Source organism: Salvelinus sp. IW2-2015, linkage group LG31 (assembly GCF_002910315.2).
Source record: "Salvelinus sp. IW2-2015 linkage group LG31, ASM291031v2, whole genome shotgun sequence".
Classification (NCBI taxonomy): Eukaryota; Metazoa; Chordata; class Actinopteri; order Salmoniformes; family Salmonidae; genus Salvelinus; species Salvelinus sp. IW2-2015.
In genome coordinates this window covers 13,998,988-14,012,837 of record NC_036870.1, presented here as the reverse complement: position 1 = coordinate 14,012,837, position 13,850 = coordinate 13,998,988, and the positions used below count along the sequence as shown (strand labels likewise).

Here is a 13,850-nt window from a genome sequence, read left to right as displayed (position 1 = left end):
CTATTTCTTCTACTTCTAATATTGCCTGCCAACAGTTGTTGCCTTCTCACCAAGCGGCTTGCTCTAATTGTCCTGTAGCCCATCGCCAGCCTTGTGCAGGTCTACCAATTTTATCCATGGATGTCCTTACACAGCTCTCTGGTCTTGGCCATTGTGGAGAGGTTGGAGTCTGTTTGATTGAGTGTGTGGACAGGTGTCTTTTATAGCAGGTACGAGTTCAAAAACAGTGCAGTTAATACAGGTAATGATGGAGGACAGGAGGGCTTCTTAAAGAAAACTAACAGGTCTGTGAGAGCTGGAATTCTTACTGGTTGGTAGGTGATCAAATACTTATGTCATGCAATAAAATGCAAATGAATTACTTAAAAATCATACAATGTGATTTTCTCGATTTTTGTTTTAGATTCCGTCTCTCACAGTTGAAGTGTACCMATGATAAAAATTACAGACCTCTACATGCTTTGTAAGTAGGAAAACCTGCAAAATCGGCAGTGTATCAAATACTTGTTCTCCCCACTGTATATATTTTTGTCAGCAAATTTTCACACATTTTCTCCATTACCTGCACTGTAAATAAATACCATCTATTTTTGCACCTGATCTACTGACTCCGTCTCAACAGTTGCTGCTCCACACCAACTAAGTAGGCTGCCGGCTTCTCCATTTTAACACTGAGCACAAGTGTGAGATGGTTAGGCCAATACTTCATGTTATTGTTGAGGATGGCAATAAATTCATACATTTTCCGTAAGAGTTGGTCCTAGATATCGGCAATGGAGGAAATTAACTGTCTATGCTTTTATCTTTTAAACTGTATTTTTTCCTTTTGCTGTATGATAACTTCCTATTAATGCAAATTCTTGCACATTCTCAGTAATTAATTTGATTAATGACAGACTGTCATACACTCCACTTCTTCTTGCTAGCTGTTTTCCACTTCCTCCAGCACTAGTACACACACACATTGTCACACCCTGATCTGTTTCACCTGTCTTGTGCTCGATCCCCCACCAGGTGTATCCTATTTTTCCCCATTATCCCCTGTGTATTTATACCAGCGTTTTCGGTTTGTCTGTTGCCTGACTCGGACCAGCTCTGCAACACTGTCTCCCTCCAAGGAGCCTCCATTGGAAGACACGAGGAGTTACTTCATAACCTTGTGGAGAGACTCCATACCTTGACGGAATGCCATGACCATGCCTTCAATATACTGTTGGAACAATTGCGCAGACTCTCTACTAGGCAGCAAGCCACAACGGTAAACTTCCAGTTCAGCGGTGCTTCTCCCCAGCCTACCCCGGCTTCCCAATAACCCCACTTACCTCCTCCGGAGCACTATGCCAGGGATCCTGGAACCTGCCGGGCGTTTCTCTCCCAGTGCTCCCTAATCTTTGAGCTACAGCCCTCTTCGTTTCCTTCGGATCGTTTGAAGATAGCGTATCTTATAATGCTGATGTCCGGGAGGGCGCTCGCATGGACTACGGCGGTGTGGGAGCAGCAATCCACCATTTGCCTTAGTCTGGAGGATTTCATGGCGGAGGTAAAGAAGGTGTTCAATTTTCCGGTATCCGGGAGTGAGGTGGCTCGGAAGCTACTTTGGCTTTTTCAAGACTCCCGTAGTGTGCCAGACTACGCGGTAGATTTTCACACGTTGGCCGCCGACAGTGCCTGGAACCCGGAGTCCCTGTTCGAAACCTTCCTTCACGGACTATCGGAGGGAATTAAAGAGCCCGGGAGCTGCCCATGGACCTCGGCTCCCTCATAGCCTTGACCATTAGGATCGATGGGCGGTTAAGGGAATGCAGCAGGGAGAGGTCTGTTCCCGGCCACACGTGCTTGTCCACGGGTTCCCCCTCGCCTCCGAAGAATCTCGGAAGTCCCCGACGTTGGAGTGGAGGCCGTCCTGCCCCAGCGTTCTGCCCAGTACCAAAAGCTGCATCCCTGCGCTTTCCTGTCCCGTCGTCTTAATCCCGCTGAGAGGAACTACGACGTGGGAAATAGGGAACTTCATGCAGTCAAGATGGCCCTGGAGGAATGGAGACACTGGCTAGAAGGGGCGAAACATCCATTCTTAGTGTGGACCGGCCATAAGAATCTGGAATATCTCTGCACTGCCAAGGGCCTCAACTCAGGCTCGTTGGGCTCTGTTGTTCACTCGTTTTAATTTTACCATCTCCTACCGCTCTGGGTCTAAGAATGTGAAGCCTGATGCCCTTTCTCACTTGCATAGCTTCGCAGCTACACCGTCTGACCCAGAGACCATCCTCCCTACCTCCTGTCTGGCAGCTAGACTCGTCTGGGGTATTGAGAACTTGGTTCGCAAGACGCAGTGTTCCCAGACGGACCCGCGAGGGGGCCTGGCTAACCGGTTGTTTGTCTCAGATTCTGCCAGACACAGGTCCTGGAACGGGRTCATTCCTCTCACCTTACCTGCCAACCTGGCTCCCGCCAGACCCTGGCTTTCCTACGACAATGGTTTTGGTGGCCCACCATGGTTCCTGGCGTCTCTACGTTCGTCGCCGCCTGCACTGTGTGAGTGCAGAAAAAGACTCCGCGGCAAGCTGTGGCAGGCCTCCTCCAACCACTCCCTGTTCCTCACCACCCCTGGTCTCATATATCCCTGGACTTTGTCAATGGTCTCCCTCCGTCCGATGGCAACATCACCATCCTTATGGTAGTGGATATGTTTTTCAAAGCCGCCTATTTCATTCCCCTTCCCAAGTTACTCTCAGCCAAGGAGACGGCCCAGCTCATGGTTCAGCATGTCCTCCGGATCCATGGACTTCTGGTTGACATGGTCTCCAATCGTGGGCCTCAGTTCTCATCCCGATTCTGGAAGGCGTTCTGCACCCTCATTGGGTCATCGGCCAGCCTGTACTCAAGGGTTTCATCCCCAATCTAACGGCCAGTCGGAGAGAGCCTATCTGGACCTGGAGACGATTCTTCGTTGCCTCGTCTCTGCCAACCCCACCACCTGGAATCAGCAACTCTTGTGGAGTACCCGCAACACCCTTCCCTGCTCGGCCACTGGTCTCTCGCCCTTCGAGTGTTCCTTGGGTTACCAGCCTCCGCTCTTCCCTGAGCAAGAGGAAGAAGTCAGCATACCCTCGGCCCAGATGTTCGTCCACCGCTCTCGGTATACCTGGAAGAGAGCCTGTCTGCTCTTCAACCACCTCCATGTACGGGTGACAGGCGGACCACCACTGGACCCCGGCTCCCCGCTATCATTTCGGGCAGAGGGTATGGCTCTCCACTCAGGATCTGCCCCTTCGGGTCGAGTCCCATAAACTTTCCCCTGCTTTACCGGCCCTTTCCCAATCTCTAAAATCCTTAGCCCCACTGCTGTTGGTCTTCTGGTGCTCCGCACCCTCCGTATACATCCCACTTTCCATGTGTCTAGGATTAAACCTCTCTCTCACAGCCCTTTGTCTCCTGTTTTCTGTTTGTCTGTTGCCAGTTCGTCTTGTTTTGTCAGGTATTACCAGTGTTTCCTGTTTCTCCTGTTCTCAAGTTCTTGTTTTCTAGTCTTCCCGGTTCTGACCTTTCTGCCTGTCCTGAGCCTGCTGAGCCTCTATCCCTGGGTCATATCCTGAGTCGTGACACATCAATGTTAATTACCATATTTTCTCTGGCTTTGTCAGCTATGCAGACACCTCTATTAGACACACTAATCTCCTATAAATACACACAACACAATGGCACAGGGAACCAGATGATAATAGCTTCCCTTCCCTTGTAACACATTCCATCATAATTTCCTCATATCTATAGCTATCATAGCAGATAAAAGTTGGTGACATAATTTATCATCATGACATATGATTGTAAATTGGTTTTCTGGTTGTAGAAACGTCAGAGATATTACACCTAGGTAAATGTTTCTTTCTGGACTAATCTAAAAATAGTATACACCCATGACATCACAGAAGACGTCGGAATAACGTCACTGCAACCAGTTTTGCCAGCTGGGATAGCTTCACTTCGCTATTGTATTTTTGGCGCTGTTTTTGATGAGGGTGCCATTGTTCTGCTGTATTGAAGTGCTAATTAAATCGGCCTGCAGTTACCTCCCACTGGGCACAGACGTCATTTCAACGTCTACTTTGGATTTACATTTGGTAGAGTTGTCAACTAACATGAATTCAACTTGAAATCAACAACAAAAAATGACCATATCATTGGATTCATGAGAAAAGTTGGGTGAATAAAATACTAATCCAATCCGTTTCCCACGTTGAGTCAACATCATCACATCTCTAAATGACGTGGAAACAATGTTTATTCAACCATGCTTTGTGCTGAATTACTTTAACCGTTTGCCATCTCCACCAATCCTTGAAAGTCATTGGTCAATTAGTACGCATGAACAAGGAAACACTCAAAATGAGTTGGCTTCAGTCGGCACATATCTACTTGATTATCATAATGTAAAGTGTGTGCGTGTGTGCCTGCGTGCGTGCGTGGGTGCGTAGTAAATTAGATGGACTCTTCACAGCCGCAGTCAACAGTGCTGTGTTTAGTCACCATAAGATGGGTTGCCTTAATTGCTTAACCAGGAACATGCATTTCCTGTAGAATGACCATCCATGTCAAGCACGTGCGTGTGGTTGAGAATGGGGGTATATTGATCTGTCCACAACTCACCACCAAACCTCCTGTCTTTGAGCTGTCTAACATCTGTCCCTTCTCCACGTTCGACTGGCTCCCCCGCCTTGTGTCTCTCCCTCTGTCCCTCTTCCTACAGCAGAGGTTCTGTGTTTTTCCCTTCTTCCTATTCATTTGGAACACCAGTTACTGACTAGCACCTCAAAGGTCGCATCCACTTACAGCCAGAAAGGTCACCTCTACGAGACCTTGACATTAAGGGGATTGGATTTGTGGAAACTCTCTCTCTCTGCGTGACAGTAAAAACAAGGAGGGAACACTCAGACATCTAACCATGCTGGGAAGGAAAGCTATTTTCTCTTAGTGCAATGTAAGGAGACCTTCAACTATGAACTGTAATTGATGGAGTGTCCAAAGTACTGTACCTCCACCTACAAATTGATCTGTGAGCATGGAATAAAATCTGTTCCCACATTTTTAAATTCAAATCAAATTCAGTGCTCATTGGCATGAAAGACATGTAAATACAAAAATATTACAAAATAAATTGTTTGAAAATTAGTAAAATTGCATAAATCCGCATGCTTTGTTTCTAAAGACCAATTGACAATACATCTCATATTTTTGGATATACAGTATTTACATTTGAGTGAACACAATCTCTTTCTCCCACCCTGCCTTCTCTCTCTCCCTACTTGTCAGGGTGGGTAAAAGCTTATATCATTCACAGCACTACTGTTTGGATTGAGGTGGGACTATTATCAATATGCAGGTGACCTCCTGAGCCAATTTGATCATTTGATTTGATCATAGCAACACTTTGTTACCAAGCTGACAGCTGCTTCCATTTCTAAGCCATTCAACTCACATTACTAAAGCCATCAATCAAGAGCTGGTGTGCTTGTCCTATAGAATTAAAGTTGAATACACTGAATGCTCTCTATTTTGCTGAGAGATTATTTCCTAACAATGCACCACCCACCTACCCATAGGACTTCATTTGATTGGCAGATCACTGACTGTATGCTCTATTGTGTGAGGAAGACAGTGAACAACTTAAGATCGATTGCTGCCCTGCAATCTTACTATTCCAAACGGAATAGCGCTCCATTTCACTARCGCTCCAATACACTGATTCAGTCTGGACCTGTTCCATTAGAAGGGCACTTGGACCGGCTAGAGAGTATTCCTCTAAGAAAATATAGGAATGTTTAGTCTACAACTCACGTGGACAAATGTTGCCCAACAAAATATTTTTGTTTGGCAACATTTGTGGATGGTGATCCTGTCATCGACCAATTCGTTATGCATAAACGTTAAAGACATAGGCGCAAATGATTCATTGAATGCGTGCGCAAGGTGATTCAGTGAAGTGAAACCATAATGAAATGGAGTGATAATCAGTGTGGATAGCAGGCTAGTAACAGCAATCTCAAGTGGACCACTGCCTTCCGAACATAAGAGAGAAATACAAGGCTTACTAATGAATATCCATGTTGTTATGTTGTAGTCTGAGAACAATGTAGTGGCTACCGTATGTACACCCACCTGTGGGGAGGCCAGGAGCAAGCTGAGGACCCAGGCAACCAGCAGCATCCTCTTGTTTCTGCGTCCGGCGTCCAGCGCATCCAGCGGGTGCAGAATAGCATGGTGGCGATCCAGGCTGACCACCACCAGGATGAAGGCAGACGAGTGCATGGCAAACAGCTTGAGGAAGCACAGCAGCTTGCACATGGCATCACCGGCGTACCACTGTACGGTGACGTTCCACGCCGCATCCAGCGGCATCACCACGAACGTCATCACCAGGTCTGCAGAGGCCAGGCTGGCAATGAGTGGCCGGAGATGGGCGGCCAGGCGGCGCCCGCGGCCCCGTGCCACGCTGATCAGCACAGAGAGGTTGGAGAAGGCAGCGAACACAAAGAGGACCATGGTGGCGGCCACGCGAACGCGGGCAGCGGCGGTGAAGGTGGGAGCCTCCCAGTCCATGAATGACGGAGGGAGGGAGGAGTTAAAAGAGGAGTTCACTGCTGGGAACATTGGCGTCGCCGAACAAAGAGACCAGTTGTCCGACATCCTGTCATCCGACATCCTAGGAGGAAGAAGGGAATAAAATCATTATCCTTATCATCATCATAATAATAGTTTTCATTTGTAATGAGCTTTTCATAGGAAGAAATCACTGTACAAAGTGATTCACTTAACTTGATTTGGTTTATCTGAAAGGAACAATGGACATTAGTCAACATTTCTATAAATGTGCCAGATTTAGCCAGCCGGTTCATTTTAAACGGCTCTAAGTGAAAACATTAATTAATGTAACATTGGCCCAACAAGGACAACATTCTCTTGGCGCTAATAATTCATTTAGGATGATTAATATAGGAGCACAGGCACACTGCCAGCTTACTGCCTGAGTGCAGTTTCAGCCTCCTAAAGCTGATATACGGTTTGGCAGCTGATAAATGGTTTGGCAGCTGATATACGGTTTGGGAGCTGATATATATGGTTTGGCAGATGATATACGGTTTGGCAGCTGATATACAGTTTGGCAGCTTTTATATTCTTCAGTGTTGCCACCCTTTGCATTGATGACAGCTTTGCACACTCTTGGCATTCTCTCAACCAGCTTCACCTGGAATGCTTTTCCAACAGTCTTGAAGGAGTTCCCACATATGCTGAGTACTTGTTGGCTGCTTTTCCTTCGCTCTGCAGTACAACTCATCCCAAACCATCTTAATTGGTTTGAGGTTGGGGGATTGTGGAGGCCAGGTCATCTGATGCAGCACTCCATCACTCTCCTTCTTGGTCAAATAGCCCTTACATAGCCTGGAGGTGTGTTGAGTCATTGTCCTGTTGAAAAACAATTGATAGTCTAACTAAGCGCAAACCAGATGGTATGGCTTATTGCTGCAGAATGCTGTGGTAGCCATGCTGGTTAAGTGTGCATTGAATTCTAAATAAATCACAGACGGTGTCACCAGCAAAGCACCCCCACACCACAATGGGCCTCAGGATCTCGTCACCGTATCTCTGTGCATTCAAATTGCCATCGATAAAATGCAAATGTGTTCGTTGTCTGTAGCTTATGACTGCCCATACCATAACCCCACTGCCAACGTTGACATCAGCAAAACGCTGCCATCTGCCCGATACAGTTGAAACCGGTATTCATCCGTGAAGAGCACATTTCTCCAGCTTGCCAGTGGCCATCGAAGGTGAGCATTTGCCCACTGAAGTCTGTTACAATGCCGAACTGCAGTCAGGTCAAGACCCTGGTGAGGATGACGAGCATAAAGATGAGCTTCCCTGAGACAGTTTCTGACAGTTTGTGCAAAATAAATTTGGTTGTGCAAACCAACAGTTTCATCAGCTGTCCGGGTGGCTTGTCTCAAATGATCCCGCAGGCGAAGAAGCCGGATGTGGAGGTCATGGCCTGGCGTGGTTACACCTGGTCTGCGGTTGTGAGAAATGGGCTGGCGTGGTTACACCTGGTCTGCGGTTGTGAGAAATGGGCTGGCGTGGTTACACCTGGTCTGCGGTTGTGAGAAATGAACATTCTATTTTCTGGCAATATCTCTGGTGGACATTCCTGCAGTCAGCATGCCAATTGCACACTCCCTCAAAAGTTGAGACATCTGTGACAAAACTGCACATTTTAGAGTGGCCTTTTATTGTCCCCAGCACAAGGTGCACCTGCGTAATGAGCGTGCTTTTTGATCAGCTTCTTGATATGCTACACCTGTCATGCTACGCCTGTCATGTGGATGGATTATCTTGGCAAAGGAGAAATGCTCACTAACAGGGATGTAAACAAATTTGTGCACAAAATGTGATAGAAATAAGGTTTTTGTGCGTATGGTGATGGGTTTTTCATGCTCAACAGTTTTCCATGTGTATCAAGATTGGTCAACCACCCAAAGGACATCCAGGCAACTTGACACAGCTGTGGGAAGAATTGGAAGAATGGCGCCAGAGAGGATGGCTGCCGTTTTACATGCTCCTAACCAACTGTGCTATTTTGCTCGATTTTTTGCATTGTGACTTATTTTGTACATAATGTTGCTGCTACCGTCACTTATGACCAAAAATAACTTCTGGACATCAGAATAGCGATTACTCACCTCGAACTGGACGAAGATTTTTTCTATAACGAGTCCGACGCGAAGGACATACTGCTTTCTCGGGAACGGGCCCTAATCCCCATCATTTAGCTGATGCACCTTATACGACCCACCACTGCGACCTGTATGCCCTAGTCGGCTGGCCCTCGCTACATGTTCGTCGTCAGACCCACTGGCTCCAGGTCATCTACAAGGCTATGCTAGGTAAAGTGCCGTCTTATCTCAGTTCACTGGTCACGATGGCTACACCCACCCGCAGCACGCGCTCCAGCAGGTGTATCTCACTGATCATCCCTAAAGCAACCTATTTGGACGCCTTTCTTCCAGTTCTCTGCTGCCTGCGACTGGAACGAATTGCAAAAATCTCTGAAGTTGGAGACTTTTATCTCCCTCAACAACTTTAAAAATCTGCTATCCGAGCAGCTAACCGATCGCTGCGTTGTACATAGTCCATCTGTAAACTACCCACCCAATTTACCTACCTCACCCCCCATACTGCTTTTATTTATTTACTTTTCTGCTCTTTTGCACACCAGTATCTCTTCTTGCACATGATCATCTGATGATTTATCACTCCAGTGTTAATCTGCTAAATTGTAATTATTCGATTTATTGCCTACCTCATGCCTTTGCACACATTGTATATAGATTCTCTTTTTTTTCTACCATGTTATTGACTTGTTTATTGTTTACTCCTGTGTAACTCTGTGTTGTCTGTTCACACTGCTATGCTTTATCTTGGCCAGGTCGCAGTTGCAAATGAGAACTTGTTCTCAACTAGCCTACCTGGTTAAATAAAGGTGAAATAAAAAAAATAAAAAAAATAAAAAAAAWTGAATGAAGAAAAGAAGGATAAAAAGGGGGGCGGAGTATGGGCTGCCTTCTGAGAATTCGTAGGCATGTGAGTCAACCCCCTATACCATCAGTCCTATTAGCCAACGTGCAATCATTGGATAACAAAATGGATAAGCTCCAATCAAGAATATCCTACCAACGGTACATTAAAAACTGTAATATCTTATGTTTCACCGAGTCGTGGCTGAATGACGACATGGATAACATACAGCTGGCGGGGTTTTCGGTCCATCGGCAAGATAGAACAGCTGCCTCCGGTAAGACAAGGAGTGGAGGTCTGTGTCAATTTGTAAATAACAGCTGGTGCACGAAATCTAATAGTAAGGAAGTCTCAAGGTTTTGCTCGTCTGAGGTAGAGTATCTCATAATAAGCTGTAGACCACATTATTTACCAATAGAGTTTTCATCTATATTTTTCGTAGCTGTCTATTTACCACCACAAACTGATGCTGGAACTAAGACGGCCCTCAAATGAACTGTATAGGGCCATAAGCAAATTGGAAAATGCTCATCCAGAGGCTGAGCTCTTAGTGGCAGGGGACTTTAATGCAGGGAAACTTACATCTGTTTTACCTAATTTCAACTAGCATGTTAAATGTGCAACCAGAGGGAAAAAAACTCTAGACCATCTTTACTCCACACACAGAGAAACGTACAAAGCTCTCCATCGCCCTCCATTTGGCAAATCTGACCATAACTCTATCCTCCTGATTCCTGCTTACAAGCAAAAACTAAAACAGGAAGTACCAGTAACTCGCTCAATAAGGAAGTGGTCAGAGGACGCAGATGCTAAGCTACAGGACTGTTTTTCTAGCACAGACTGGAATATGTTCTGGGATTCTTCCGAGGGCACAGAGGAGTTCACCACATCAGTTACTGGCTTCATCAATAAGTGCATTGATGACGTCGTCCCCACAGTGACCGTACGTACATAACCCAACCAGAACCCATGGATTACAGGCAACATCCGCACTGAGCTAAAGGCTAGAGCTGCCGCTTTCAAGGAGCGGGACTCTAACCCAAATGCTTTTAAGAAATCCCACTATGCCTGCTGACGAAACATCAAACAGGCAAAGCGTCAATACTAGACTGAGACTGAATTGTACTACACCGGCTCTGATGCTCGTCGGATGTGGCAGAGCTTGCAAACTATGACGGACTACAAAGGGAAGCACAGCCACGAGCTGCCTAGTGACACGAGCCTACTAGACGAAGGGGAAGGAGGAGGGCTGCAGCTCGAAGATGAGAACACTGAGCGAGAAATGCCGACATGTTTCCGACTCTCCAGCGAAGTCTTGGCCAGTTCGTACAATCACAGCTCAGGAGAAGACCCAGATGCAGACAGTTCGAAGTAACAAAAGGCAGACAAACGACAGGTCAAGGGCAAGCAGAGGTCAGTAATCCAGAGCAGAGTCCGAAAGGTACAGAATGGCAGGCAGGCTCAGGGTCAGGGAGGCAGAATGGTCAAAACCTAGAAAACAGGGACTGGGGAAAAAACTGGAGTACGGGAAAAACGCTGGTAGGCTTGACAAGACAAACTGGCAACAGACAAACAGAGAATACAGATATAAATACACTGGGGATAATGGGGAAGATGGGCGACACCTGGAGGTGTGTGGAGACAAGCACAAAGACAGGTGAAACATATCAGGGTGTGACAGTAGGAACACTTACAGCAGTCAGCACACTTAAAGCTCCTGGTTGTTTGTGCTACAGTATATTGGTTATTATAATGTAGGTTTATGTTCCCTGACAGAATGATTGAACCTGTATGTAACAAATTGGGGTTTAAAGACAACCCTCTATGGCTATTGAATACTAGCAAGACAATCAAAGTATGAATAAAATGCTTAAGGGTTGTTCATAAAAGGCATGAAACTTGTTACATTGGGTCCAATAAGGAAATATTGGACCAACAGCTTTGAAAGTGTCCACCTATACTATTATCATCTATTAAAGGTATGAGACGAAATCATTTACTCACATTTTCAATAAATGATATGGCTGACTGTAAGGGAGAGTGGGCTGAGTTGCACAATAGGGGTAAGTTGAGCCACCATTGTTTTCTAGGAAACCATACACAAAATTAATAATTTGATCAAATATTTAGGAAGAGTTCATCATTTAATGGAGTCTGTGAAAGAAGAAACCACATTGAAAAAGTGATACGCATGTTAGATCTAAAAAATAACAGATTTTCACCAAGTCAAACTAATTTATTGTTTGCTTGTATCTAAACCAAAGTAGATCATTTTAAAATTGTTCTATAAATCAGTTGGCATCTCTAAAGCTTCAATATGAGATCCTTAACCTAGCATGGAAGTGCATCCTTGTAGCTGTGTGGGCTGAAATGTTCCAAATGTTTGGTTTGGGGTTAGTTGATCCAATCGCCATGGGGTGAGTTGAGCCAATGGTTGAACCAAGGCAAGTTGAGCAAATTCAAGTGTTTTCTATTGAGGTAACAACACAGACTGGCCTATGGCCTAAGTGTTTAAGTGTTACACCTGTGTTTATAAAAAATGCTTAAAATGCTTAAAGGCTAAATAAAATGAATGTGATTGTGTTGGATTGTGTTTGGGAAATAAAGATAGACATAGTTTTAAAAAGGTAGTGGTAATATTTAATTCAGTACAGAAATTTGTAGGCGGCTGAACTTACCCTTTTCTGCGGTTCAATTTACCCCATATCTGGGTAAATTGTGCCAAGAGACCGCTTTTTGTTGGACATGTTACTAAAATTATGTTTCTAAAATGTATATTTCAAGTAATTTAGACATGAGACAGTCAATAAAGATGCATTATTTAATAGAGGACCTTTCACTTTAGGCTATGGAAATTACGTTTATTGATCTTTTCTATACGATGCGCTGCCGCTGTCCATGGTACTGTAGCTCCCCTGCTCAAGGCATGGATAATGTTCCTAAGGCTTTGACAGGCGGACAATTATATAGCAGACAAAAACATATGTAGGCTAGAAATAAGTGATTATCAGTGTCAAATCCTTAAGATTTCAAACTCCAAAAAAATTGATTTGGATGTGAGGAAATGTAACGCAAGAGACAAAAATGACTGAAGGATTCTCTGATTATCAAGACACATGCTTACCCGATTAGTTTGGCACAACACAATTGAACAATTAAATAATTCCAAATAAGTCCGATGGGCCGACTCAAGTCCCACGAATTCACTCCTTCCAAATACTGTCATACAAAAACAGTGAGTTGGGCTTTTTTTCTGAACTGTTTGACACAGTGCTTATGTTTCCATCTTCCAAAAACATGAAAAAAGCGTTCACTCTCAAGTGGTCGTGGTCACTGACGGCTCAATTCCTAGTCCTGACAAGTCTGCCACGATATTCCACTGTTGTCCAAACTGACTGGTGTCAAAATATCTCTTTAAGAAATATGAGTTCATGCATTTACAATATAGTGCACTTCCAAACAGTGCACACTGTAGGGTAGGCTACTTACACCGAAATAATAGAAGAGGGTGTGCATGGCACTGCGACAAAGACCAACCTGGCAGCATAGAGAGGAGCTGTCCGTGCACCAAAGGCTGAAGCGCGACTTTTTAACCATCTCGCGCAAACGTGTTAAAGAACCTCCACGTGTTAATCCATATATATCGAAATTCACTATAAAAACAACACATTAAATGAAGCACTCAATTCATATGCGATTAATATGGAATTAATATTCAACTTTCTTATCAGCAGCAGAGAAAAACGAAACTTGGTTGATTTATTCTGTAATAAATGTTCAAGTCTATTGCCAAAGATTAAAAGACTCCAGTACAGTCCGCTATTCGAGATTTATCTCACTGACACTGGCGCCTCCCCTCTTCCCATCCCATCCTCCTCGTCACGCACCAATGACATCTCAGGCAAAACTTCCCGTCTGACCTATCAATATTTCACTGCATTGGAGACAACAGGACCGCCTGCGGTAGCCAAATCATCCTGAAAATCCATAATTCCATATGTCTTTGAGGCAGTTATTCTATTTTAGGACTCTTTTTAAGACCCTTTTTGTGACAAGAAAGACATTAATAATTATTTCGATCTCGAAAAATGTGTGAATAAGACGTTGACTTTTGGCACAGATCTCGGATCTGTGTTTACTCTTCACAAATTCCAACCACTACCATTAGTGTTTAATTTTTCATACATTTTTCAGAAATGTTAGAATAATTTTTTACATTTTGACATTACAGAGTATTAGGTGTAGATCGTTGACAAAAAAATGACAATTAAATATGTTTTAATCCC

At 44.7% G+C, this 13,850-nt stretch overlaps 1 protein-coding gene across 1 annotated transcript in view; it reads right to left on the bottom strand.

Moving 5' to 3' along the window:
- Positions 1-6,696, bottom strand: part of LOC111956046 (gonadotropin-releasing hormone II receptor-like) — a 14,683-nt gene extending 7,987 nt beyond the window's left edge. Inside the window, exon 1 of the mRNA XM_023976463.2 lies at positions 6,154-6,696. Coding sequence (XP_023832231.1) covers positions 6,154-6,696 — 543 coding nt within the window. The remainder of the gene's footprint in view (positions 1-6,153) is intronic.
- Between the last annotated feature and the right edge of the window lie 7,154 nt (positions 6,697-13,850).